The 26,363-nt window shown below is 39.2% G+C and overlaps 1 protein-coding gene across 2 annotated transcripts; it reads left to right on the forward strand.

Annotated features, from left to right (window-relative positions):
* Positions 1-3,311: 3,311 nt before the first annotated feature.
* On the forward strand, positions 3,312-22,102 carry LOC105939689. Of its 2 annotated transcripts, XM_021308309.2 has the most exons (10): positions 3,312-3,431; positions 8,337-8,367; positions 8,500-8,879; positions 8,981-9,034; positions 9,689-9,742; positions 12,124-12,375; positions 17,162-17,215; positions 19,287-19,325; positions 19,428-19,473; positions 21,564-22,102. In XM_021308309.2, the coding sequence occupies exons 1-10, from the start codon at positions 3,398-3,400 to the stop codon at positions 21,583-21,585; spliced, it is 966 nt and encodes a 321-aa protein (XP_021163984.2). In that variant the 5' UTR covers positions 3,312-3,397; the 3' UTR covers positions 21,586-22,102. The 2 variants fall into 2 exon arrangements, 1 of the variants encoding a protein (XP_021163984.2); XR_001167096.3 differs by lacking the exons at positions 19,428-19,473; positions 21,564-22,102 and adding an exon at positions 12,504-12,524 and having other exon boundaries at positions 19,287-19,322.
* The last annotated feature ends 4,261 nt before the right edge of the window (positions 22,103-26,363 follow it).

The following is a 26,363-nucleotide window of genomic DNA, read 5'->3' on the forward strand; positions in this document are numbered from 1 at the left end:
TTTGGTGGCTTAATAAAGTGAATAAAGGTAAAGAAAACAAAAATGTTGGATCTTTTCTCCATACACAGTTGCCATAAACTGTTATGTCCCTTTTGATGAACATTACTGTATTGTGTAGCCTTCTTTTACTATAGTTAACATTAGATTCAAGTGATCCACATATTTATTATATTAAGGTGTACCCTGGTTCAACATTCAGTACAATGTCTGCAAAAAATTATCATATGGCCAAACAACATTTTATATGGGATGAATCAGTGCTCGCATTAACATTACTCCAGTAGGCCATCACAGTGCAAGGCATCCAAATTCTAGTGATTCTTTTCAAAAAATAAAAGCTGTTTAGAAAGAAATATGCAAACAAAGCACTTTCTTAAACCATCTCTATGAGGATTATATGCTGTTCTTTTTTTGTAAACATTCAGGACTATAGTGTGTATAAATTCAATTCAGTGTACTTCTAAAGCACCGCTTTATAACAAATGTCATCTCAGCCTTTAAAAAAAAATCCAATATATATATTTAATTACACACATTAAGGAGTTGCATGTAGCTAATGTCATCGCCTCTGTCAGTCTGGCCCACAGCAGCTATGGCTACTAACATAGCTCACCATGTTATGCTTTACCACATCAACGGACCATTTCAATTATAACTATATATAATCATGGTTTATGGTAGAGGGGAGTCAAACATGTATTATGAGATTATCAAAATAAATGTTAGTCCACCTTTACACAAAATACACCACATTATGGCATGGGGACTCAAAAGGCACACAATAGTAGGAATGATCCGTAAATCAACACAAGTAAAAAGGTAGAACAAAATTTGTTCAACATCTTTCACAGAGGAAAATTACTTGGAAATGTGTTCATCCCCATTTACTTTGATACCCCTACATAATATCTGGGGCTGCCAATGCCTTCAGGAGTCACCCATAGCTAGCAAACAGAGGTCACCTGTGTGTATGAACCCAGCTGTTCTGTGAAGGCCTCAGAGATTTGTTCAGAGAACATCAGTGAATAAACAGCATCATGATGAGCACCAAAAGGACACAGCGAAGTGTTAGGGATAACGTGGTAGAGACATTTCAGGCAAAGTTCAGTTATTAAACTATAATCCAAGCTTTGAGCATCTCAAGGAGCAGTTCAGTCCATCAGAGACATCGCTATTTATCTAAACCAAGGGTCTGCAACATGTCGCTCCAGAGCCAAATGTGGCTGTTTAGGCCTCTCAAAATCGGAATTGTCTTTATTGTCATAATTGTAATGCTTCTGTCTCTCTGTCTGTCCAGACTGAGCTTTAACATTGACCTTACTCTCTGCCTGCTTTGCTCTTCTCCATTCATTAGTGTTGTGCAGCGACACCTTAGTTTATAAAGTTGTGTAATATATATTTAGCATACCGATTCACACTCCATTCCAGTAGGTGGTGATAATGCACACCAAAACATTGCTTGCCAACTGCCATGAAAAATAAGTGTTGCTGCCAGATTCTTGAAAGCCATTGTGTGAGTAAACCATCCAACGTTTCTTGTTTGACCGTCTGTAATTGACCAGTTTCGTTTGTGGATCCTGCCTGTTTGCCTTGCCCTTGTCGAACTCTCCAGTTGACCTCTGATTCTGGATACCGAAAACCTGACCCGCCTTGTGACCAAGCCTATCTTCCTTTGCCCTTTGGAAACCTCAGCCTGTCTCCGACTTATTGTGTATGAAAGCCTGGACTATGGAATCCCTTTCTGCCTCTGACCCACAGTCTGGCTGCTGATCCAGAATGCTGCTGCTCACATCCTCTCTAAAACCAGGAAGATAGAGCACATCACCCTAGTTCTGAAGTTCTTACTCTGGCTCCCTGCAGCTGAGAGAATAATGCAAAGCTGTTGGGATGTACTCCGAAAGGCTTGCAGCTGTAAATGCAAGGGAGGAATACAAAAGGCATGGGATACTTTTCAGATTTTTTTCTGCCACATTTGGTACGCTTTGATCTAACCAGAGTTTCTTCCCCCTGTTGGTACAGGTCTTTTGTGCAGGTGTGAAACCTGGTTCGGACCAAAGGTCTGATTGTTTGAATCACCTGGTCCAAACTGGTTGAACCAGATGGTTGATTAAACAAATATACCATAAAAAAATACTCATTTTTAAACAATGATGTACTAAAAGTTTATAAAAATAATGCTACTGGTTGCATGGGTTCTTAATCTGATCAAGAATTGTTTAAACTGTCTCTCAGATGCTAATGTTGATTTGCACTTGCTTGTTACATTCATGCAGATTGCACAGTTTTTTTTTACATTATTCTGTAATCGATGGCTGCTTTTCTTAATTTTTTTACATGTCATTTGTATCAGATTTCTTATCTATCAATACACGGTACAGTAGTTTCCCTCTTCTGATAAGTCTTCTTCTGCTGCTGTACAGCTTAACTTTAAATTTAGCGTTTTTATTTATTAGTGTGTAAGTTTGGTGTCTATAGTCACACCCACATTTCCACATTGTGGAACAATGAACGTATTTCTATTTTACTACTTTGTTTTTGTCTATCACACAGAAATACTGCCACGTTTTCTGAAATCTGTTATTGTAAAGTGACGGAACTGGACAGAGTTTAATTAGATTTATACATCTTTATGCAAAGCATGTGAAAGGACTTGATTACATCCCAAAACCTTTTGCAATAAATTAACCAATCAGTCTTTGGTAAAAGTTGTAGCTATTAGCATTTAACTTCTCCTGTTAACATTTCTGTTATTTAGTTCTTCCTAAAACTTATTTTGTTGAAATGTATTAAATCAATCTTGATTTGAATACTTGGTTCCAAATCTGATTGCTTTAAAACATAAATTAAATGTCTCGGTATGATGCAAAATGATGTGACTCTGCTGCAGATCGTTTACCCTCTTACGTAATTTAATGTTGTTGTCTGAGGTGGAGATGAGGAGGAATAGTGATCAGAAACCAATAGTATACATTGAGCTGGTTGCTAAGCCAAAACGAGAATAAACTAATAAAAAAATAATTAATTAAAGGAAATGAAATTAGGGAAGTAGTCAAAGACACGTTTTATTGACTACCTAAACAAAATATATAATGTAAATGATTTGACATTTGGGAACAAAGAAAAAACAAGACGAAATCAAATTAAGGTTTTATATTTTGCATTTGCAAATGTCACTTGGAGACTTTTTATTTTATGACTTTGAGAATAAATCGTAAGCGACGCCACCAGGTGGCGCCCTTGCCTAGCAATTAGCTGAGGGGCCTTCTACTTACTTCCTCTTCTGGTTCGCCGTTGAATAAACTGTGTATAATTTGGCCGAAACGCCGTTCAGTTTTTATTGCAGTTATAAGTTAATCACCCTGGTTACAATCCGCCTGCAGCAACGATCTCTGATGCAATGGCTGTCTCATGCGACGATCCACAACCACAAAGTAAGTTTATTTAGCTTACATTTATTTTAAAAAAATGACACTGTATGAGGGCCTTTCATTCATTCTGGTCGGGGCTCTGACAGGTTCTGGAGATTTTGTTTTCCTGAAGTCCCCGATTATTAAAGGCACACACGACCTTCGTCAATTGTTCTTATAGTTTAGATTTTACCACACCATTGTGGCAATTGTCAGCTAGAAACATTTATTCCCCCCTTGCGGTGACCTTGAGGTGGAAACGAAAAGTGAACTTCAGTTCCCGCAAATTCCAGCGTCCAAATCCGTCGTGTTTTAAGTCCACTGCTTGTTTGTGATGTATTTAAGCAAAGTTGATCTGTATTAAACTTTGTAAGATCACTGTGTCATTTACCAGGCCCGCCTCAGGCCTACAGATTACACAGCTTTCATGTCATTTATTTCACGCAGCAGATGACTCACACATGCAGCTGTCTACCGTTATATGCCACATAATGAAACTATTCGTTTAATTATAATCGTAAAATCAAAGTGCAAGCTTGAATCTACATTACGTTAATCAAGGTAACTAAAAATGAATAGACTGTCTTTTAGATAGCAACGTGTGTTATATTCTGCGGTAACAAAATGCAGTCTAGTTGTTTATCAATTGTTAACTGTTGATCTATTACATTGCCCGGTGAAATAGTCTCTCAGAGATTTCTCTGCCCTTTTGTAGCCAACTGTAAATTGTTGGGAATGGTTGATAATAATCTCGACACAAAAGTCACGTTTATTGTAAGGAAAGCTTGAAACTGTAACTGTCTTTAATTCTGTTCAGTCGATTTACATAGCTAACTCACAACACATGTCATTTCAAGGCATAAAGAAATACTGCTCAAAACTTCATATGTACCAATAAAAAATATTTAATCAGATTAGTGAAAGTGCAATCTAACCATAGCGAATGGTGCATCTCCTAGTTACAGTCCAATTTGATCCCAATTATGTGATGAATTGAGATGTGTTTTTTAAGTCGGATTTGCTCTTTCTGGTCATCTCTGCATGTTTGACACAGGACCCGTTCCCTCTCTGGAGGAGATCCAGCAGGATGTGACTCCGCTGCAATTCTTTTTTATCCTCTCTAGCATGCTTGCATGTTGTTGTTTGCAGTCAGAGGGTGTCTGTCTTTTCTATGTTAGAAGGGTAATGGTATTTGATGGTGTTCAGCTTGTGTTGTGCACCTGAATGGGTTAAATTTCTGAGTTCAAAGAACTAAAAGTCAGTAGTTTTTGAAAAACCTTGCTTCATATGTAAATTTGTTTCCACTCATATCATGATTTTAATTAATTTGCTTCATTAGGTTTTAAATCAAAGGTTATAAATGGGATCTAACAAAGATAAAGGGCAAATATGAACCAAATGTTTTGTTTATACAACTTGAAATTGGGATAAAGTAAACATCTATTGAGTATTTTACATAAGTGTTTGATTGTGAGGTATTAAAAACCACAGACATCATATACGTAGACGCTTCGTTGGGCGCAGGTTCGCACGTCAACGTCACCGCCATATTATATGTGTCAGAAAAAAGGTGAGTTCTGTTATTGTGAACGTGGATCAGAGAAGATGCCTCATTCCTGTGCTGCATGGAAATGTATTCGGGCGGATTTCACTACTTGTATCTGCCTTCTATAAACTAAGGTTATATATATATTAGGGCTGGGCAACGATTAAAATATTTAATCGCGATTAATCGCACTGATTAATCGCGATTAATCGCGATTAATCGCATTGTATTTACAAACTCCAAGAATGAATTCAAAAGTAGTGTAAAGAGCACTTTTATTTTAATGTTCTGCTGCCATATGAACAAAAGTGTTGTAACATTTGTAGCACTTATCAGTAACACATATTTAGTGTAAAGCTCAACTTAAACATGTAAAACAAAAAATAGCAATAATAATAAATTAAAGCTTATTGCCACTGACAGGGAATTCTCTTTATGGGGAAAAAATCTACCAAAAACAGGCAATTTCTGAGGTAACAGCAGGGAGCAGCATTACCATTTTATGTTTAATACCAAAGTTTAACTTGGCAGTGGTTACAACTAACTTGTTTTTGTCATATTCCATGCTGGAAGAACTTTAAACTGAAATGCTTGCTAACTCGATATGCTTGCGTTTATTTGACGTTGACACGCGGTTTTTTGTTGTTGCTTTCTCGCGCGCATATAGTGAATGGCAGGGAAAAACAGGCAAAAATACATGGATACTTTGAAACGAGAAGCGACTTCACCGACGGCGTCGATGCAGACCCCCCCCGCTCCGCTCCGCACAAAACTTGTTCCGGCCGCCAACTCACCGCCTCGCCTCGCCTAAGCTCGCTCGCGGTACCTGCGGGAAACACCGCCTTCCGCATGTCAGCTGTGTTTTTTTCCGGCCAGCACCTTTCTTCCTCTTTGAATCTGAGGCTGGGCTGACAGCGAGGTTATTGGCGCATTATCGCCACCTACTGTTCTGATTCAAACCCCTACACCGCAGCAACAGACATTCACAAAATAAAAGCATGTGACCAACATGCGTTAACGCGCGTTAAAGAAAATATCGCCGTTAATAGTCTAATGAGTTAACGCGAAATTAACGCGTTAACTTGCCCAGCCCTAATATATATATATATATATATATAGATATATATATATATATATATATATATATATTAGGGGTGTGCAAAATAATCGTCCTGGCGATGCATCGCAATTCTAATTTTCGCGATGTACTGCATCGATTCTTGACACCAGGTATCGATTATTAATTTAAAAAAATTAATAAATAAAATTGCATGAATGGTTGGCGAACATCAGCCAAAAACAAGTGGAATACAACGTAATTGGTTTAAAGGACCACTGAGGCCATGTAAACGGCACTGATTATCCTTATTTTGTTATTTTAAGTTTTATAAATCCTATTTGTCAGTCACTTTTTGTCAGTGTGTCCTCTCCAGTAACAGTAATATTTGTTTTCATGGCAATACCTCCAAAAGTCATTTCAATAAATACAGCTATGTATGAATTCAGTTTCTTTCCGTTATGTATAAATTGAAGACACTATCCAGATAATACACAGCCAGTCAGCCACTGGTAATGGCTGTATTTTTTTCTAACAGTGTTGAGTGAAAATATTGCAGTGCATCGCAATACATCGCAACAATTCAAGTATCGTGATGCACTGTGATAGAATCGGATCGTGGCATGCGAATCGTGATTCGAATCGAATCGTGACTTCTTTGGCAATACCCACCCCTAATATATATATATATATATATATATATATATATATATATATATATATATATATATATATATATATATATATATATATTTGTGTGTGTATGTGTTATGAATATAAGGATCAATTTGTTAAATCTAAACATTGTGGTCTTCATTATTTCATAAAACCGCGTCACATGTGAACCTTTAGGAACAGACTTTTTGGGGGAGTATTAAAGAGGTAAAATTAATAATATGAGAACAAAAGTCCTAGGTCAATAAAGTAAACAAACAAACAAACACAAAAGTGATAATGTTATGAGAAATACGTCATATTATGAGAATTAAGAGGGAACATTTCAAGAATAGTCACAGTTTGCAGAATTATTTCACTCCTGGAGTAATAGGGCCTGGTTAGATTATTTTGAAAATGTATATTCTTTAGGAGAATAAATTCAGGAGAATAAAGCTAAAGGGATACGAAAATAAACTTGTAATATTACAAAAACAAAAATACTATGAATACAAAGTATATTCAGAGATTAAAGTCCCTCTGATACTGTTTAAGTGACTGAGTAACTGCAGATTTGCCACATTTAAGATGGCGGACGCTCTGAAGCATCGCAGCATAGGCAGAACCCGCCCAATGATGCGTCTACGTATATAATGTCTATGTTAAAAACCACTATTACAAGGGGTCCACCAAAACCACATACATTGGTGGAGTGACAAGAATATGAATACCACACAAGGGTTAATCTATTAAAACTTAGTTATTTTCAGTAGATATAGTAAGGTGAGACCAACAGCAGGAGGAGGAGCTGGAAGCCTTATTAAAGGTCACTGCAGTGCAGCGACTGTGCTTCTTCCTGATTCTGAGCAGAGGAATGAACTGTCTGCGGCTTATTCATTCAATTCAAGCATATCTTTTCTGTTTCTAATTGAAGAAAGTAATTGCACAGGAGTTAAGAAATGTTTTACTTAACTTCTGAATTCAATGAATGCTTTGTTGAGCGAGGGTATTTTAGGATTTGAGAAATGATGTATCCAGGGAATATGACTTTTACAGTAAGTGTGTTTATTTTGTATTATGTTATTTGTAATTGACATTTGTGTGCTGGGATGGTTGGTGGGACAGCAGTACTTGTGTTTATGGATGTGATCACCATTCCGTGTTTACTCAAGTTGCACTTAGCCATTACAGGCTTGAGGAGAGGAACAGACGTGTCTGTGGCTCGTTCATTCAACATTTCTCTTTTTAGTGCCGTTACAGCTACAATACAGTACTGTTAAGTTCCATTTAAAATGACAGTTTTTAAAAATGTATCTGTGTCAGGAAGTCCAGATAATTATGTCATTGACTTTGCTGCAGTTATAAGAAACCATGTGGTGGTAGAGTAAAGCAGCATTTTACAGGAAAAAAAATCCAGTAGAACCATGCGGACTCAGTTTAATCAGCCATCTGATTTAATTTGCACATATGAGTGCCACGGATTGGTCTGCAAGCACCCTTACATGCACTGACCAGGAGTTTGTGGTATTATTTCCTGCAGTATTTTATTTATTTATTTTTTGCAGCAGCAGTTTTTGATACTGTGCACTTATTAAAATCTTGAGTTGCTGTTTTTGAATATCTTTGCTTTGCAATCTTGTAATCTCAACCATATTGTGTTTTATTCTTAAAGATGGAAAATGTCTGCCCTCCCAGGAGAGTGGGTATGTTTATCCCTGTTTTTCTATTATTGTCGTTCAGTTTGATAAAATATCAACACTTTTAAAGAGAAAGCAATATTTTTTTGCACTCCCTGAAAGTAATTGCGTGCAAATTTGTTTGTTTGTTTGCCACAGGGATGCCGGTTTTTCAGCTGACATGAAGCACAACTTCAGCGATGATCTCACAAATAAATTCAGTTCTGTGAGACCCATGTTAAAGGAAGCATCAGAGATTGCTGCGTGTCAAGTGATGAGAAAAGAATTGCTGCACCATTTAGCCTTTGAGTGTGCCGGAGAAGAGGTGACTAATCTGGGAATGAGTAAGCAGTCGAGCCCTAACCCGGAAGAGCAATCATTTCAAAGGAGGATGGCCAGTGACGTGGTGGAAAGTTTTGCATCATGTTGTCCTAAAGGGAAAGCACGGAAAATAATGCAAAAGAAGCATCGTCGGGTTTCAGAAAGAGGAAGAACTGCTAATCGGCAGAGCAGAAAACAGTGGAAATTCTTTCATCTCTGTAAGACATTTAATATTTTTTCATATGTCCTATGCGCAAAGTTAAATAACCAGTCTTTATTAAGGTAAAAAAAAACACACATTTCTTGTCTGTATTTACAGTATGCTGTTGCATTTTGGCATTGGGATTAGTTGATGTCTGCGAGGCATCTGCTGGTATGTTCTTAATATCATACTCTCTTAAACTCCATAATTAAGGAGCTAGAAAATCTTCGAAGCTCCACAAACCACCAGAAATAACACCACCTATCAATTCAAAAATGGTTAAAAGGTCAGGACCGATATTGTAGTGATAGTCAACCTTTTGAAGCATAAAATTCACCACAACTGAATAACACAGGTTCACTACTTTGAAAAAAAAAAACACAACATTAAACCTTCAGGATTTCACAGAAAAATACAAAGATTCTAACATTAATTAAAATCTTCAGCTTGAGGTCTATTAAAAGTCAAGTATTAAACTTATAAATTCTGAAGATAGTAATGAGCCATCTGTGTGGTTGGGACACTGTGCAGGCTGGAGTTGGAATGTAATTAATTACATTTAAAAATTATCAGAAAGGGAATATTTGAAATGGATCAAAAGTCACATCTGAAATGTTCACATCCACTTCTTCACCATCATGCAAGCTTCTCGAAGATGGTTTTAATGACTCCACAGTTACAGAAACATATTGCTGTAACTGTTAGATATATAGTTGCATATATTTTAGCTGTCGCTATTGTTGATCCAGGGCGGGAAAATAAATCATTATTGTGAATTGTAGCAGGTATCAGATGCCTGATGGACTTGATTTTCATTTTCTGCAGGAAATCCAGAATCCACATCTGGACTCAAGATTGATGAAGCATCTACTGAAGGAAGTATGTGTGCGGTATGTCTTTAATATGTGTAAACTAAGTGACATGGATTCATAACAAGCCTTTCTACATTTGAATCTGTTTTGACAATCGTTAATCAAAACTTGTGTCATGTAACGCATGTCAAGTTTAAAGAGAAGTCCTTTTTAACAACTGCGCCTGCAGTAAACTATACTGTCTTTCAGTCCACGAACACCATAAACTATAAGATGTTTGCGCTGACATTTTTATTTCTCATCAAAGATATGTTCTCTGTAACAATATTTCTCTTCAAGCAAATATTTACCTTTGTAGTGACACAGACAAAGTTGAAAAATTTATTGAAGCACTTTATGCTTACTTCATTCCAATCTCCAAATGTTCATGTTCAGATAGTCATGTATTTAAAAGTGGCTTACCGGATCAGTAGAAAGATTTGTCCTTAAACTGGTTACTCTTTTAACCAAACCTTCGTAAAGTATTATGATAATTGAGAAATGAATAGCAAATAAATAAGTGTATTGTTCCACAATGGGGAAAGTCAGGCGTGACAGTGGCAAAAACGTCAACAGAAGACACCAGACTCACACACATTCATAATATGAATAAAAAAGCTACATATAAAGTTAAGGCAAGGCAAGGCAAGGCAAATTTATTTATATAGCACAATTCAGTACAAAGACAATGCAAAGTGCTTTACATGATTAAAATATAGCAAAATAAAACAGAATAAAAGCAAGTAGGAATAAAATATAGATAGAGAATAGAACAAAAAAGTGGTGATTCAGTTAACTAGGACAGTTGAAGGCAATTTTAAACAAATGTGTTTTTAATCTTGATTTAAAGGAACTAAGGTTTTCCACATCTTTACAGTTTTCTGGAAGTTTGTTCCAGATAATTGGAGCATAGGAACTAAATGCTGCTTCTCCATGTTTGGTTCTGGTTCTAGGTATGCAGAGTAGGCTGGAGCCAGAAGACCTGAGTGGTCTGGATGATTTATATGCTGATAACAAGTCTGTGATGTATTTAGGAGCTAAGCCATTTAAGGATTTATAGACTAACAGAAGTATTTTAAAGTCTATTCTCTGAGATACAGGGAGCCAGTGTAAGGACTTTAGAACTGGGGTTATGTGCTCTACTTTCTTAGTCTTGGTGAGGACGCGGGCAGCAGCGTTCTGGATCAGCTGCAGCTGTCTGATCCACTTTTTAGGCAGACCTGTGAAGACACCGTTGCAGTAATCAATTCGACTAAAAATAAACGCATGGATTAGTTTTTCTAGATCCTGCTGAGACATCAGTCCTTTAATCCTAGAAATGTTCTTCAGGTGATAGAAAGCCGAGAGAAAGGGAGAGTGTGTGTCTAATTTGGCTTTTAATTAGCAAAAATCAAGTATTGCTTATATAATACGTATTCTGGCAAAGTATAATAACATAGCATTAAAAATGAAAGTGTTCTCATATCTTTGAAGTAGTTGTTTATAGGTGTTGGTCCACCCACTGGGAGATGCCATGTTGCGTCACTATTTTTCATATCAGAAGCTGAAAGGGGAAAACCTGTCAGCCATATGTGTTTTCCTCTATCTGTCTTCTATATGAAGATGTGCTGTCGTTGGACAAGGAGTAGAAAACAAGCAAAGACGACATGGATCATACTATTTGCCAAGAGAAAATAACCAAGAAGAGAAAATAACCAAGAAAAGAAAAAGCAATAACCGGGGAAAAACAAGATTCTATATTATCTTGTTAGAATTATCTAGAATCTAGAAGAATTATCTCGAGATAATTCTGAGGGAAGTGTGGCCCAGCAACAATCCTGGAATCCCAGCAGAAACGGGTCGTTTTGTTTGCCTTTCTCCCCCTGTCAGGGAGAAAGAGAAGGACTCACAGAATTTACAAGCGACTTTAGAAAAACAACAAGCGAACGTGGCAACAGTGTCAAAAACCATTTCCCACGATGACCGTAGCTATTAGCTACGAGCAATAGCTAACGCATAGAGAACATGTTTACATTGTCACAGTTATTATACTGCGAGGCTTCCATAGTAACTGTTACGCAAAGTCGTTTTCAATTCATTTAGCGCATCACTAGATGGTGCACCAGTGTGAAGATCTTACATCATGGGGCTTTAAGCTGTAAAGCAGCAGGAAGGTGGCATATACTGCGTGATTAATAATAGATAAAAAGGCATATTCAGGTAAAAGTGACATGTTCAAGTTAAGATTCAAGAAAAACAGAAGATGAATTACAGAATGAAAAATATGTAACAAAAAAACTTAAACATGTTACTGCAAAGATTTGTCTCATTTTAACATGTATTTTAGAGCACAAGAGTTTTAGTACACAATCATCAGCTGTTTTCATCTGTTAAGTTTATTTCTGTGTTTTTCTCATTTCTGACCCGCAGGTACTTGTTTTACCTGCATGGACAAGGACAGGTGTCCAAACCTGACAACAATATATGCGAAGGAAGACGTTCTTGTCTATGTGAGATCCACTGCAGAAAAACTTCCCAAGTGCTCTGGAGCCCTTCCAATCACCAAGAACTGTTCTGTATGCTGGTCCCAGTCAGATGTGATCATCCACTGTCCAAAGAACATCAGTAAATTTGATGTTGAGGATAGTAATGGCTCAACCATCTCAAACATCGTTAAAGGGTGTAAGTATTTCATAACGCACTGGAAACACTATCTCAGTTGCAGTTCCTCGCAGAACAATTCACACTTCTTGAACATGCAATATTTGATGGGATCTTATATTTCAAATGTTCACTTCTCTCCCCCAAAGTTTTCCATGGATGAAAGCTCAGTAAGTCTCTCTCCCTGCATATTAAAATCCACATTCAACCCCTTGCCTTGCTGAATCTGATTGCACCTCTCTTTTCCCAGTTGCACCTAGTTCCCATTCACCTGGTTGTATTGAACTTTTGTTTTACGCCAAGTCTGATTTTGAGTCTAATTTTGCATGTTCTCTGGTCATTTGCCTAGAATCATGACATGTATGGCTTTTATGGCTTTATGGTCATTCATAAAGACCAGATTTGTAGAAAATGCATGACTAAGAGTTGTCCTGTCAATAGATTTAACTACCTGATCCATAGATTTCTGCAGGTTATCCATGGTAACAATAGGCAAAGCTTGGTATATGTTTTATACGGTAACAATGCTATAGATAGTGCCACAACTTTATCTCTGACCTGTGTTGTGCAATTATACAGTGTTTAAAGTTATTTAATGTTTATTAAATAACACTCTGTTAAGTATTGTCTTTGATAATCAGCTCTTAAGCTGATGTCAAGACAATGGTTGAAAGGGATGAATTCGAGCACTAGCTATCTTTTAACAGCAAACCCTGCACACACATAGAATAAATGAGTCACAACTTATTTTCAAGTTCATTAATTTAATAACAGAAATAAAATGAACATCCAGAGAACATCACTATGTAATACTGTTTATCTGAATTAACACAATATTTCGATTAACAAATCCTCTCTATTAGGCTAGTGAAACTTAACTAAACTACTAAGCAAAATGAAGATAAAAATAAGCTAAGCTAAAGAACTATTTACATGCAAAGTAAACAAAAGACAAAACAAAAGTGGTTGACCATAATCAGAATAATTCTGTGAATCCTTGTTCACTGAAGATCTGATTCTAAAAAGCATGGAATGGAGTTAAAAAAACATTTGGCATGTGTTTCAACCCATTCATGATGCGAATCCTGAGTTAAACAAAACATTATTTGATGAAATAATATTTTGTTTAAGTTAAATAATCAAATTTCAACTTAAAGAAGGTGAAATTGGGGTAAATTAGCTTGACTAATTCAGAACAACATTTGACATGTGTTTCAACCCATTCACAATGCAAAGCCCAAGTTAACCAGAACATTATTTTGAGTAAATAATATTCTAAAGACTGATTTGCTCAGTAAAATCCTTTAAACCTGATGACGGCCGATCTTGTTAATGCGATTCTACCTCCGGGCGCTAGGGGTCGCTGTAACGATCGGTCGCTACATCGGTTAAAGTCTAAAAGTTAGCAAAATCGCCTTTAAACTGACATTAATATTCAATATTAATGCGGGAATAAGGCTCATAGCTCCATCGGCCGACAGCGGAGCAGAACGGTTAAGCTTTATGCTTTAAAACAAGCTCTTTTGAATGTCCGGAAATCTGAAGCTACCAGAAGCTAATAGCATTTTGGCTAGCGGGTTTTCGGCATTATCTTTAAAGACTTTAGCTTTATTTTTAGTCATAATGAGTGGGCTGGATAACGTAAACATTAATGCCCCATCAATGTATGAAACCCTTGTGGAGATAACCTTTGTTATAACCATAAAAACACACTCGACAATGACATGGTACCAAATGCTAGTAATGAGCTATTTCGTTAGCCCTTTGTTCAAAGACCCATGTACAAAACGATTTACAAGTCATTTCCCAATAAACCTTTTAACTTCTCCCTCAGGTTTCTTTGTCCAAACCTGTCTGTGCCTCGTGTGAGTTCTGTTCTACTTTGGCCGTCCAAGGGGCGGCAGTGGAAAGGGGAAAAAGTTGGTAATTTCAGCAGCAAACATGCGTTTAGCAGATCTGTAGCCTAACAGCATATGTTCAGGATCGAAGGCCACGTTCTCTGGCCTGCTCAGTCCGATTTAAGCAGGTTCTCTTCAGCACTCCAGCTGCCAGATTTTCATCCTTTTTCGTCCAGCTGCCAGCTTTTTCGTCCTGCTTCCCTGTACAAGCTAACAAACATAAACAAAGCTGTTTTGGGCAGGCAGGATTTCTTCCTCCTGCTCCCGATGATGTTAAATGGCTTGTACTTGTATAGCGCTTTTCACTAGTCTTGACGATCTCCAAAGCGCTTTACACTACAGTCAGTCATTCACCCATTCACACACACATTCACACCCTGACGGTGGTGAGGTATGTTTGTCGCTACAGCTGCACTGGGGCAGGCTGACAGAGGCGAGGCTGCCATGCACCGGCACCACCGGGCCCTCTGACCACCGCCAGCAGGCAATGCGGGTGAAGTGTCTTGCCCAAGGACACAACGACAGAGACAGTCAGTGTCCCCAGTGCAGTGGGGATCGAACCAGCAACCCACCAATTGCAAGACAAACTTTCTAACCACTGTGCCACATCGCCCCACTGTTAAGACAGCAGACTTAACTCTGATTTGCCCGGACATGTCCTCCGGGCGACGAGAAGTTTCTCCCAGGTCCTGCTTTGGGAGTCGGCCAGGACCTATGGTCCAAAGTATCTTTTTCCTGGTTTTCTCCAGGGAGAGGTGGTCTGAGCAGCTTGGAGTCTGAAGTGTGGGAGCTGCAGAAGAGAGTCTGAAGTGGGGGTGGTCAGAAGTGCTCTGACTTTTATCTGCAGGGGTGTCTACAGAAGCACCCTGCTGAGAGAGAGGGGCCGTCCTTTCTGCCTGTGTCTCCTTATGTTTGCAGCAGGATAGAATTCTTTTTGTCACCTCTTCCCTACTTTTCAGAATTTAATCTGACATCAATTATTCCTCATGGCGGTAATATAGCACAACACCTGCCTGTTTTCATCCTCGGTATTTCTGATGCCGTTTGTTGAGCAGTGTTCTCTAACAAATTCAGATGCCTTTACAGAATGACTGTATTGATCCTGAGATTAAATTACACATATTAAGACTCTAGTTACTAATCAGCTGCTCTGTGAGGGCAGTTGCATGCACTGAATTTTCTTTAAGGGGATCAGATTAAAAGGGGATGAAAACATGCATCACTTTTCTGATTTTTATTTGTAATTTTGAAACATACTGTCCTTCCACTTCCCATTCATGCATTAGTTTCTGTTGGTCAATCATAAAATTCCAATTACCGCATTTTTCGGACCATAAGGCGCACCGGATTATAAGGCGCACCGTGAATAAATGTGTCTATGTGTGTCTTTGTCCACATATATGACGCATCGGATTATAAGGCGCATTACATACTCTTCCCATGTGTGTAATATCACTCTGTCCCTCTGGTAGGGTGACCAGATGCTCCCGATTTCCGGGGACAGACCCCGTTCTGAATGACATGTCCCTGGCAAAAGCTGTTCCCTGATTTCAGTGTATCATGATGGAGTAAAAAAGTTTAGCGCAACAAGAGGTATTTAGTCGGTCTTGCCGCTGTCCCGACATAGTAGAGCTTTGCCGAACGAGCCTTCTCCACCCCGTCGGTGTTGCAGTTCAGACAAAACAAACCAACCCCAGGCAGAGATTCTGTGCTTAACAAAATCAGAGACATCTCCAGTTTTCTTTAGAGAAATCAAATCTGGTCACCTTAAGAAGGAAATACACTGGCCAGACGTAAGTGGCGCAGGTTACAGGCATGTTTTTTAAAAGCGTAAATTTACATCAGATGCTGCAAAGTACGCTCCACAGCTGCGTGATTATGCGGAGAGAAGAACTTTTGCCACGGGTAATTGATTAAAGAAAGAAACATTACAAGTAATATATGGATGAGGTATTAAATTACCAGTAATATAACCTATGTTTTGATCTCCTAAAACTCTGTGTCTTGACCATATCTGATTAGAAATTGCATATTTCAGTTTGTTAGCTTGTCACAGCTACGTACATCATCCATCACACTTTATTTTCGACGACTCTTATTTTGGGATACTTCAGGAAGTGAATTTCGACACAGGACGTTGTTTTCCCATTTATTCCCTGCCAAACAGGAGAGTATACGCGTCTGAAATTAGAAGTTTAATCTAATATTGCCATCGTGTAGCGTAAATACGCGCATATTATGCTTCTAGTGTACATTTATTGACTGATTAAAATAAAACGCTAACCTAAGCGTAGGACACGTGTATTGCAATGCGTCCGGTGTGTTTCTTCCTTAACACCGCTCTCTCCTGAGTGGGAGAGCTATCCGTCTCTGCTAGGAGGACAGAGTAGTTGGACTACACTGCCTTGTGTTCAATATAAGCCCAAAATAAACGGAAGTTTTATATTGAATTAACTACGTTTTTTTATTAAACTAACTAAAAAAAAAACAGGACCTAAAAAATTAAAAGAAAAGGAGCCCTGTGGCAATGGCTCCAAGTGATCCCCAAATTCAGGTGGATGTTTTCTCCTAAAGCACATTTTTTTATTTAATTTATAAACATATCTTTTACTATAACAATTTAACCATTTTCTAGTAAAATGACTAAAACATGTGATATACCATTGATTACCAGTGTTCATGAAGTCTAATATCTGAACAAAAATCACACCTTGAAACTTATCATGTCAAACTGTTTTACTGTCAGGAGTGCGATTTGGAAACAAGATGTGTTTTCCTGTCTTTCCAGCTATGCTCTGCAAAGAGTTCAGTCAGTAAAATGTATTTTACCAATTTAAACGTCTAAAGCTCTTCCACCCATTTTTTTTCAATTTATGTTTTATTTTTATGTTTTATTTCTTTGCTCTCAGGTAAACAGCAGAAGAACTCTTACCCTGCACCAAATGGATCAGCTAATAAAGGAAGTATGTATACTGTGTAGGTGCACAACACTACGACAGACTAGGCAGGTCATTGAAGTTAACTGAACTTTTATTCATTCTCATAAAAAATGTTTTAGCACAGACCACCAAGCCCTTGTTTCTCCAGAAGGTCCTGCATGTTGCTGTGCTACTGCCTGCACAGTGTGTCTCCTGTATGCTTTCAGGAGTCTTTCCTGGGTTTTCTCTGCATTGCAATGCTGCGTTCAGACCAAATGCTTTTTGAGCATCAAGGGCATCCAGTTTACATGCAAAGGCTGTGGTGGATGCGCCTCAATGGCCTTCGAGACATCTCGCAGCGGGTTATGGGCATCTTGCGTTGCGCATTTTGAAGCTTTCTGCGCGATTCATGCTAGCTGTGTCTCAATTCGCAGGCTGCGTCCTTCGAAGGACTCAGCCTACACAGCCTTAGGAGGACCCAGCCATCGGAGGATGCTCCGGAGGATCCTCAACCGTTGGTAAATGGGACGGTCTAGCCTTTGGAGGACTTCCTGGTTGCGACACGACGTCCCCAAGCTCGGGAAAAACAGCGCCAGACGACAAAAAAATGGATATGGAAATTTTTTTATTTATTTATTTTTATTTACTTGTTATTGGAGGAGGAGAGTCGGTTTAGACGGCTTCGGCGGCAGCAAAACCGGCGACGAATTTTTTCTCAGGCTGGGAGAGCGCAGTGGAGAGGTAACATTTACCTGCTATTATTTTCACCCAGGGACCTGCTACTGATCATAATATACCAGTTATTAAACAAACGCTTGTCAGCAGATTGACAAATATGTTTAAATACAAAATTTTATATTTATTTGTAAGACTTGATATAAGCTTATGTTTGTAACTTTAGTAATTTGAATTTAATAGTTAAATGTATACAAACCCTGTAAATAATTGACTTAAATCACTACTTTCACTATCACTAAAAAAGTGCGTAAAGCACCTCGGGAAATCTTATGGCAGGCGAGGCCACTAAGGATGGTAGCGGTGCATCCTCAGAATTCGGGGAAAAAGGAGGAAGCATTCGAAGGCTGTATTTTAAGCATCCTCAGAATCTTTGCCATATGAGACAGCCTATGCGCATCGTTGTGACGTCACTGGCCTTAAAATGCGTCCTTCGAAGGACGCAGCCTGCAAATTGAGACACAGCTGCTGTGTGTGTGGCTTGACGCGCGTTAAGCACCTCTAGAGCGGACAATGCTAGCATTGGAAAATCAGATGTTTTGCAGCTGGACGCGGGGCGTCAACCAATCAGAGAGATTGGGGGATTTTCCAACGGGACATTTTTTTCTTACTTAGAAATGTTAACATCACGCTTCCTACTACCTGAGACAGATGGACAGTTATGTCTCACTCTATCCCAGCAGGTTATCCAGCTGGGATAGGGTGAGACATAAATAGCACTGAAAGCGACCCTCGTCAGCGCTCAGCTCCTGCAGTAGGTGGTGAAACTCACCAAACTTAAAACAGAGGCCTCTGAATTATTTGTGAATTCAGACATGGCGCAGATAATATTATATTATTCTGTAAATAAAGCCAAGCACCCTCTCATTTACGTCCACAATTTCCAATGGAAGCCACTTTGCCAGACACACCATCGAGGCTTTAGACAGCGTGTTGGACTTTAATGTGCCAAGTTGAGGGATTGGACACCTTTTTGATGCTCCAAAAGGCGTTTGGTCTGAACACAACATAATGGTTCCAACTGTGATGCAGAAGACCTCTTTTCCAGAGCTATAAGTGGTGTGCTCAGTGTGGGGTAAAAGGCAAAGCTTGTTTGCACAAATTAAAAACCCAAAAAACAAAGCTGTTGTCACATGTACACTAACAGAGTTAGTGTACACGTTTTGAAATATTTTTATGTGCAGACTGAACAAAAATGTTTTTAACTGCAAGCCTGGACAGATGACACTAGTGCTGCCCACATTTTTATAGATGAGTGCAGCTGATTTGTTGGTATTTGTTTTAGCTTATGTTCTCTTCCAGGTGAAGTCAACGACAGCAGTTTGGCTTATCTTGACTTTTTTCAGACTGTTACTATTTTTGTTTTTTGCTTTATTTCTAGGTCACGCTCAGTCTCCTAGTGGACTCTTGTGTAGTCTTGGTATGTATCTAAGGTCATAATGCAGATCATATAAAAGAGTTTAAATCAGCTGTCATTTTTGTTTTGCTTGGACTCATTATTCAACATGTTGGTATTTTACAGTTGCCTTTTTGATGGTCCCGTCTCTGTCTTCATGGGGATCATCACTGTAAGTGTGCCACAGCTCTTTCGTACTGCTGTGCAGAGATCCATAACAATTAGATTTGTTGCCCTTGGGAGTTGCTCCATGTTTTTTTTTTTTTTTTTTTTTTACACGTTCATACAAAATCTTTTCACAGATATGGAAACTGGTATATATATAAAAAGAAAGGAATGAAATCTGTGTTTAAAATGCAACAGCCAAGAAGTTCTATTTATCTTACAGTGTTTTTTGCAGTGACGCTGTTTTCTGTCTATTGGTATATAACAGCTTATAATGATAAATTTTTATTGGTATATTGCTTTAAGTATGGTATTGATTGTTAATTATAACTAGACTTATTTACCAGTAATGTACATTTTCTGTAAAACTAGGGTTGATATCCATTTATCTGAAATTGTTGGAATTGAAGCACATTTAGTGTTTCTTTCTCTTCATCTCATCCACATTTTCTTACACTGAACAGCACATAACTGCTTTACCTGCTGGGGCAAGGACAGGTGCCCAGACATAGTGAGAATATTTGGAGCTGGAGACTCCGTTCTCTTTGAAAAAGACCCTACAGATACAATTCCAAATTATTCTAAGGCTCGCCCAGTTCTGACCTTTCTCCAGCAGGGTGGACAGCAGCTGCAGGTATTTCTCATCCACGCCAATAGGGCATTCCTCAAATTACGTCAAATTACAAAATTTAGACGCATGTGTAGAGGCCATCTTGCAAGCATAGCAGTAACGCTTGAATAGTCTACTTTTTTGAGTCAAATAGTGAACAGGACAGTCCTGAATATCGCCTCAACAGACAATAATATGGCAACACCGCTGCTGCGTTGGTATCTGCTGGAGTAACTAGTGATATGGTGATCATGATCATATGAAGGGAGTTGTTTTCCATTGATCTTCCAAAACCCTGGAGGATTTTAGAGAAATATCAGTGTTGCTTGTAACCTAGAGGAATCGGTTACAAGCCGGAATCTCAAAGACCTAAATGTGCCCTCTACATTTCCTCGGTCATAAGGAGACAGAACTTGAACGTCCAGACCTGAAACCAGTGGCTGCAGCGTCTGGGCTGCTTTTTTTCCGCAGCTTTAAAACTTCATACAATCCATGAGGGGTGTTCATGTGAGTTTTAATGTTGCATTTAGTCCGCTTATTATCAATAGCTTTGTGCTTGTCTTTCTCTAAAGTTACTTGTAACTTTTGAGAGTCGCCGGTTGTGGTTTCTTTTGTTTGTTCTTGAACGTGTGGTTGCATTCTTGGGCTTCCCTTTTTTAGACAGAACCCCTTTTCTGGTTATCGTGTTGCGCAGCAACAGAGCAGCCTCACCCCGCGTCAACTATTTTACAAGCAACAAAAGTCTTGATGTGAATAAATACCAGGTAAATACGTGCAATTGTGATGATTAGAAGCGCCGTGTAGTGGTTTTCTTGCTGGTCGTCCGCTTCTTTATATGGCTCAAGTAGATCACTGTGTGTGTGTGTGTGTGTGTGTGTGTGTGTGTGTGTGTGTGTGTGTGTGTGTGTGTGTGTGTGTGTGTGATTACAGCTGGGTGATTGACTGCAGAAAATAGACTTCAAAACAAAGACCTCTACAATAAATTATAGGCCTGCAATAGTACATGTATTTTTTTCTTAGTATTAGCTGCAATTCTACGCAGATTCAACAGGTTTCTTCCTTGAGTTTGATCCATTGTGAGAGGAGAGCACAGCCTCTCCTATCTTTCTACAAATACTGCTCTCTTTCCGTTCATTTTGAGGCCTTTACATTTCAACCAACGTTTCAGCCGTTCTATGCTGGGTTTCTCTATTGAAGCAGGTTGAAATGAAGTTCCTGGGACGTCGTCTTCTTGCAAAATGATTAGTGTTGCGGTAGTTGCCAATGTAATTTGCACTCTTCCTGTCCGACCAGCCAGGAAATTAGCTGTCTTGGAAATAATGTGACGTCATTTGAGAACCGCCCCATTAGGAGGAGCATTTAAGGCAGCTGGAGATGGATGGAAGGCGTCAGAACATTAGCTTACCCAGAGGGGAACCTGACCAGATCCTTGCTCCTCGTTTTCTCCATGCTTCCTTGTTTGCTAACTCTCCTCGTTCTTCTCTCAGGTACATCCAGGGTAGCATCTAGCTCCACCGAATTTCATCCGAATATCATCCACTCCACTGTTCGTTCCGAGTCCCAAAAACCTTCCTGGCTCTCCAGTCGACCGCTGCTCCTCCAGCCCTGCTGGCCTCCTTGGCTGCAATCACCACCGAGCCTGTTCACCTCCGACGTTGAATCCATCGAACCTCAATCAATCCTGCTTCTCGGTGAAGGCGGACGCTTTTCTTTTCTCCCCTCTTTCTTCTCCTCTCCCTCCCTGACTTCCCTGCCTGCTTCTATCAATCTGTTTTGAAGCCTCTTTTTAAATATCTTCCAAACTATAAACTGGTCAGCTGGACTCTCAATGCAATTGATCAAATTTTCTCAACGTGAAGACTGGGTGAAGGAGAACCCCTACGCCCGACAGACAGGACATGTGCAGCTGAACACACGGTGGGAGGAGGATTGTGTCTGACCATTTTGTCTGTCGAGGATGTGAAAAATCTGTTCAAAATTGGATTTATGGTAACATGATTTCTGCTCTTTGGAGCTGCCGGTTACTAACCTGACAACAGCCAGCTGCATGTATCGCTCCGCCTAGCTCCACTCACATACATCTGGGACACGGCTCATTGAAAGTGATTTCCCCAACCAAATTTTTGGTCTGGCCAATCAGGACGCAGGGCGGGTGTTTCATGGATGTGACGTAGTGGAGAAGCCACCGTGAGATTCCAACAACAATGGCGGCTCGCATCGAGGAAGCAAGCGTTAGTATTGATGCTGCTATTTCTTCCGTGTTGTCCAATCTATCTGATATTGTTTCATTAAAAGAACATCAGAGAACGGCTCTGAAGGCTTTTGTTGGTGGAAACCATGTTTTCGCCCTTCTCCCGACCGGATTTGGCAAGTTTTGTTTTCCGGGGCGCGTACGCGGACCGGTTAGTGGTTAGCGCGAACCATATTGGGAGGCCTTTAGTCCTCGACGCGGTCGGCCCGGGATCGACTCCGACCCGCGGCGCTTTGCCGCCTGTCTTCCCCCCTCTTCCTGTCAGCTCACTGTCAATAAAATGCGTGCCACTGCAGTGTTTCCTGGAGGAATTTGCTTATGCGAGGCGGACCGACTCGCGGAGGGGGGGGGGGGGGGGTAGGGGGGGTTGGGGGGGGGGGTGGACGACACGTTTTCCGCGGCCGCCTCGCCAAGATAGCGCTGCGGGAAACCCTGCACTACAGCCGCAAACACATAAAAAAAAAAAAAAAATGTTGTTTTTTTTTTCCTGCGTCGCTCTCATCAGCGTCACGGGTTAGCTTCGGTGTGACTGGTTGAAATAGCACGTCGATAAAGATGACAGACAAGTGGCTTATCCAATCATATGCAAGGAGTTTTGATAAGGCCCAGCCTTCAGTAAAGGCAGTTCCTATGGCGCTGTCCCAGATGTATGTGAGTGGAGCTAGGCGGAGCGATACATGCAGCTGGCTGTTGTCAGGTTAGCCGGTTACCTGGTCTGTGCTGAGTTCTATCCTTTTCACTTTCCCACAGTCTGTAACCAGAACCTTTCCAGTCGGCCAGTCTCCAGATCCACTCACTCATCTTTCACTCTCTAAACAATAAATCTTTTAACCATACACTGTTGTGTTGCTTCTGGGTCATTGATGGAAAGTGTAAACATGACATTTGAGGCAGAGATAAATGGACTGGAAAAAATCAACACATCTAAATAGCTGTAAGGCATTACAGAACAATCTTAGACAGTGTTTTCCCATGTGAAATGATGCCTAATGTTTTCATGTCTTCACCAAAATTCTAATCAGTGCCAGGAAATTCTATCTTTGCTTTTAAATAAAGTGGATTTTCTTTAGTTGTGCTGTGGTACTGCAGAAACAAACCACGGACATCCAATTACAGCAACTTGTGATTATGTTTCTGTCCACAAGAGGGGAGTGATAACAGCTTTCTAGGATTTCTTTCATTTTGCCAAAATCTAAAATGTTCTGTCCCAGGGTGACTCCCCAAAACTGGTCCACGGAGCTGTTACTTCAAGGCTGGACTATTGTAATGCTTTATTATCAGAAATTCCACAAAATGCCGTCAAGAGCCTTCAGCTGATCCAAAACGCTGTAGCAAGAGATATGATGAAAATTAAAAAGAGATTATGATTGTTCTGTCCTAATTTCCCTTCATAGGCTCCTTGTTAAATCCTTGTAAAATTCTCCTTCTCACAATTAATACCCCTAATAATCAAGCTTCATCATACATCAAAGATCTGATTACTCTAAATGAGCACTTTGCTTTCATACTGCAGGTGAAAGTGGAACAGATCTTTTAGATCTTTTAGGCAGATCTTTTAGTTATCTAGCTCCTCTCCTGTGGAACCAACTCCTAGTTTTAGTCCATGAGGTAGACACCATGTCTACTTTTATGGTTAGGCTTAAAACTTTCCTTTATGATGTAGCTAATAGAGTGGCTTAGGTTATCCAAGCTATACCTGTAGTCATGCTGCTATAGTTCTATAACACATGGCTAGCATGTGAAGTAGCCTACTGCTAGAGATCCCTGTTGGTGATAGAGATCACAGAACAATAACCACCACTTAGGGTTTTTGCTTTTTTTAATACTTTCAAAATTTAAGCTGTAACTTAAATACTGCAAACGTTAGAATGTATCTTTCTACAATATTCACCCTACTTCTGGTTTGCTTTTCCTCACCCCTCTTCTCTCTGGGTTCGGTAGAAAAGAGAGAGGCAGACTACCGTGGGGGAGAATTGAGTCTGGTCGAGCGGTTCTCCTTGGCGGTGATGCCGTTTTGGACGGAGATACTGACAGGGCTGCTGGTGACTTCATGTTCTGCTATAGGCAATACACTTGGTCCTGTCTCGCAGTGGCTAACTCTGCCTTGCCCACATCTATTGGCTGAGCTTTTACTGTGACTAACTGTATGAGCTCTCTTTTATCTTCTAGACTTGAATACCGGCTCAGAGTTTATTTGCTTGGATGTGTCTCTCTCCTAGATGAGGCCACTTCAGGAGCTACTATCGCCACCAAACCTTTACTTTTCTTTCACATAGAAAGAACTCTTTGAGTAAATTACTCCAGTGCTTCAGTGTTCTTTTTGTGTCCATGCTCTTGTCTTATCTAACCCCCAGTCGGTCATGAAAATATGCTGTTCACACTGAGCATGTTTCTGCTGGAGTTTCTTCTTGTTAAATAGGAGTTTTCTGCTCTGCTGTTGCTACACGCATGCTCGGTTTCAGGAATTGCTGCAACGTCAACGACACTGCAAGCGATTGTGCACTGTCGCTACATGCTCATCCAGGAGGAATGAATGCTGCAAGTCAGTGACTTGATGCAATCTGCGGGGTTTTTGTAACACCACAGACAGAAATCTCAGCTGAACATGGAGTGTGTTTAAGAAGATTTATTAAAAGAAGTTTGCTGGTGGGAAACAGGAAACAGCCAGGAGCAAACTCAGGAAACAATGCAAGAGAAAAAAAGAGGTTAGTGGTGAACTCAAAAGTAAAGCCACTAACCCTCTCACAATCCAGATGGCAGCAATGCTCCTGATCTGAGGTTCCAGGGGCTCAGCTTGGATCCAGAAAGTGACAATTGATAGAGCGGTGATGTCACAACAGGCTGTGTGACGGAGGACAGGGGCTGCTTTAAGCTCAGCACTGGAGACATGGGCTCAGACAAAGGTTGACTCTACTGCAGGATCTGAAACTATCCACGTTGAGTCCTATGGACAATTTAAACTTGTTCAAATAAAATAAAAATCTACCTATTAAATTTTCTCTTGTTTTTCAAGTGATTTAGCATTTGTTTATTTGAGTCAAATGTTTTAATCATTTGTGTTGCTACTGTCTTTGTAACTTTATCTGATCTCAATGAAACAACCTGTATAAGTAAAGATTACATGAAAAAGCGGGGCAAAACCCCCCCAAAAAAAACAATATATATATATATATATATATATATATATAGATAGATATATATATAGATATATATAGATATATCTAGATATATCTATCTATCTATATATATATATATATATATATATATATATATATATATATATATATATATAGATAGATAGATAGATATAGATAGATATATCTATCTATATATATATATATAGATAGATATATATATATAGATAGATATAGATAGATATATCTATATATATATATATATATATATATATATATATATATATATATATATATATATATATAGATAGATATATATATATATATATATCAATCATTGTGCAGGATAGCTAACATGCCTGATCTAAACTCCATGGGCTACTGTCAAGAGGAAGATAACAAACAACAAAACCAACAATGTAGACCAGGGATGTCAAATATATATATATATATATATATATATATATATATATATATATATCTCAATATCAATAGTGGCTGTGCTTTTAACCACCTAAAATAAGTAGACACACGATAGCCCCAAGGTGTGTGTGTGTATATATATATATATATATACACACACACACACACCTTGGGGCTATCGTGTGTCTACTTATTTTAGGTGGTTAAAAGCACAGCCACTATTGATTGGGTCTGTGCTTAAACACCACCTGAAATTAATTATGGGGTCACTTGCAGGTATCTGTGGAACCTGTCTTCTGTATAACATGCTAAGGAGATAAATTAACCATTTGATTTAGGTGTGCTGGATTGGGGACATGTCTGAATGTTGCAGGACTGGAGCCCTAAAGGACTGGAGTTTCACACCGGGCCCTGCTGTCCTGAACATGGACAAACATTTCAGAAGGCTTGCATTTCTTCATCGAAAACCCTTTTTATAG

This window comes from Fundulus heteroclitus, chromosome 3, assembly GCF_011125445.2.
Source record: "Fundulus heteroclitus isolate FHET01 chromosome 3, MU-UCD_Fhet_4.1, whole genome shotgun sequence".
NCBI lineage: Eukaryota > Metazoa > Chordata > Actinopteri > Cyprinodontiformes > Fundulidae > Fundulus > Fundulus heteroclitus.

Excerpts from the sequence above, each read along its gene's own strand:
- LOC105939689 (XM_021308309.2), top strand. The coding sequence starts at position 3,398 with ATGGCTGTCTCATGCGACGATCCACAACCACAAA. Across the intron at positions 8,880-8,980 it reads GTGGAAATTCTTTCATCTCT|TATGCTGTTGCATTTTGGCA; the intron begins GTAAGACATTTA and ends CTGTATTTACAG. Across the intron at positions 19,326-19,427 it reads TGGACTCTTGTGTAGTCTTG|TTGCCTTTTTGATGGTCCCG; the intron begins GTATGTATCTAA and ends GGTATTTTACAG.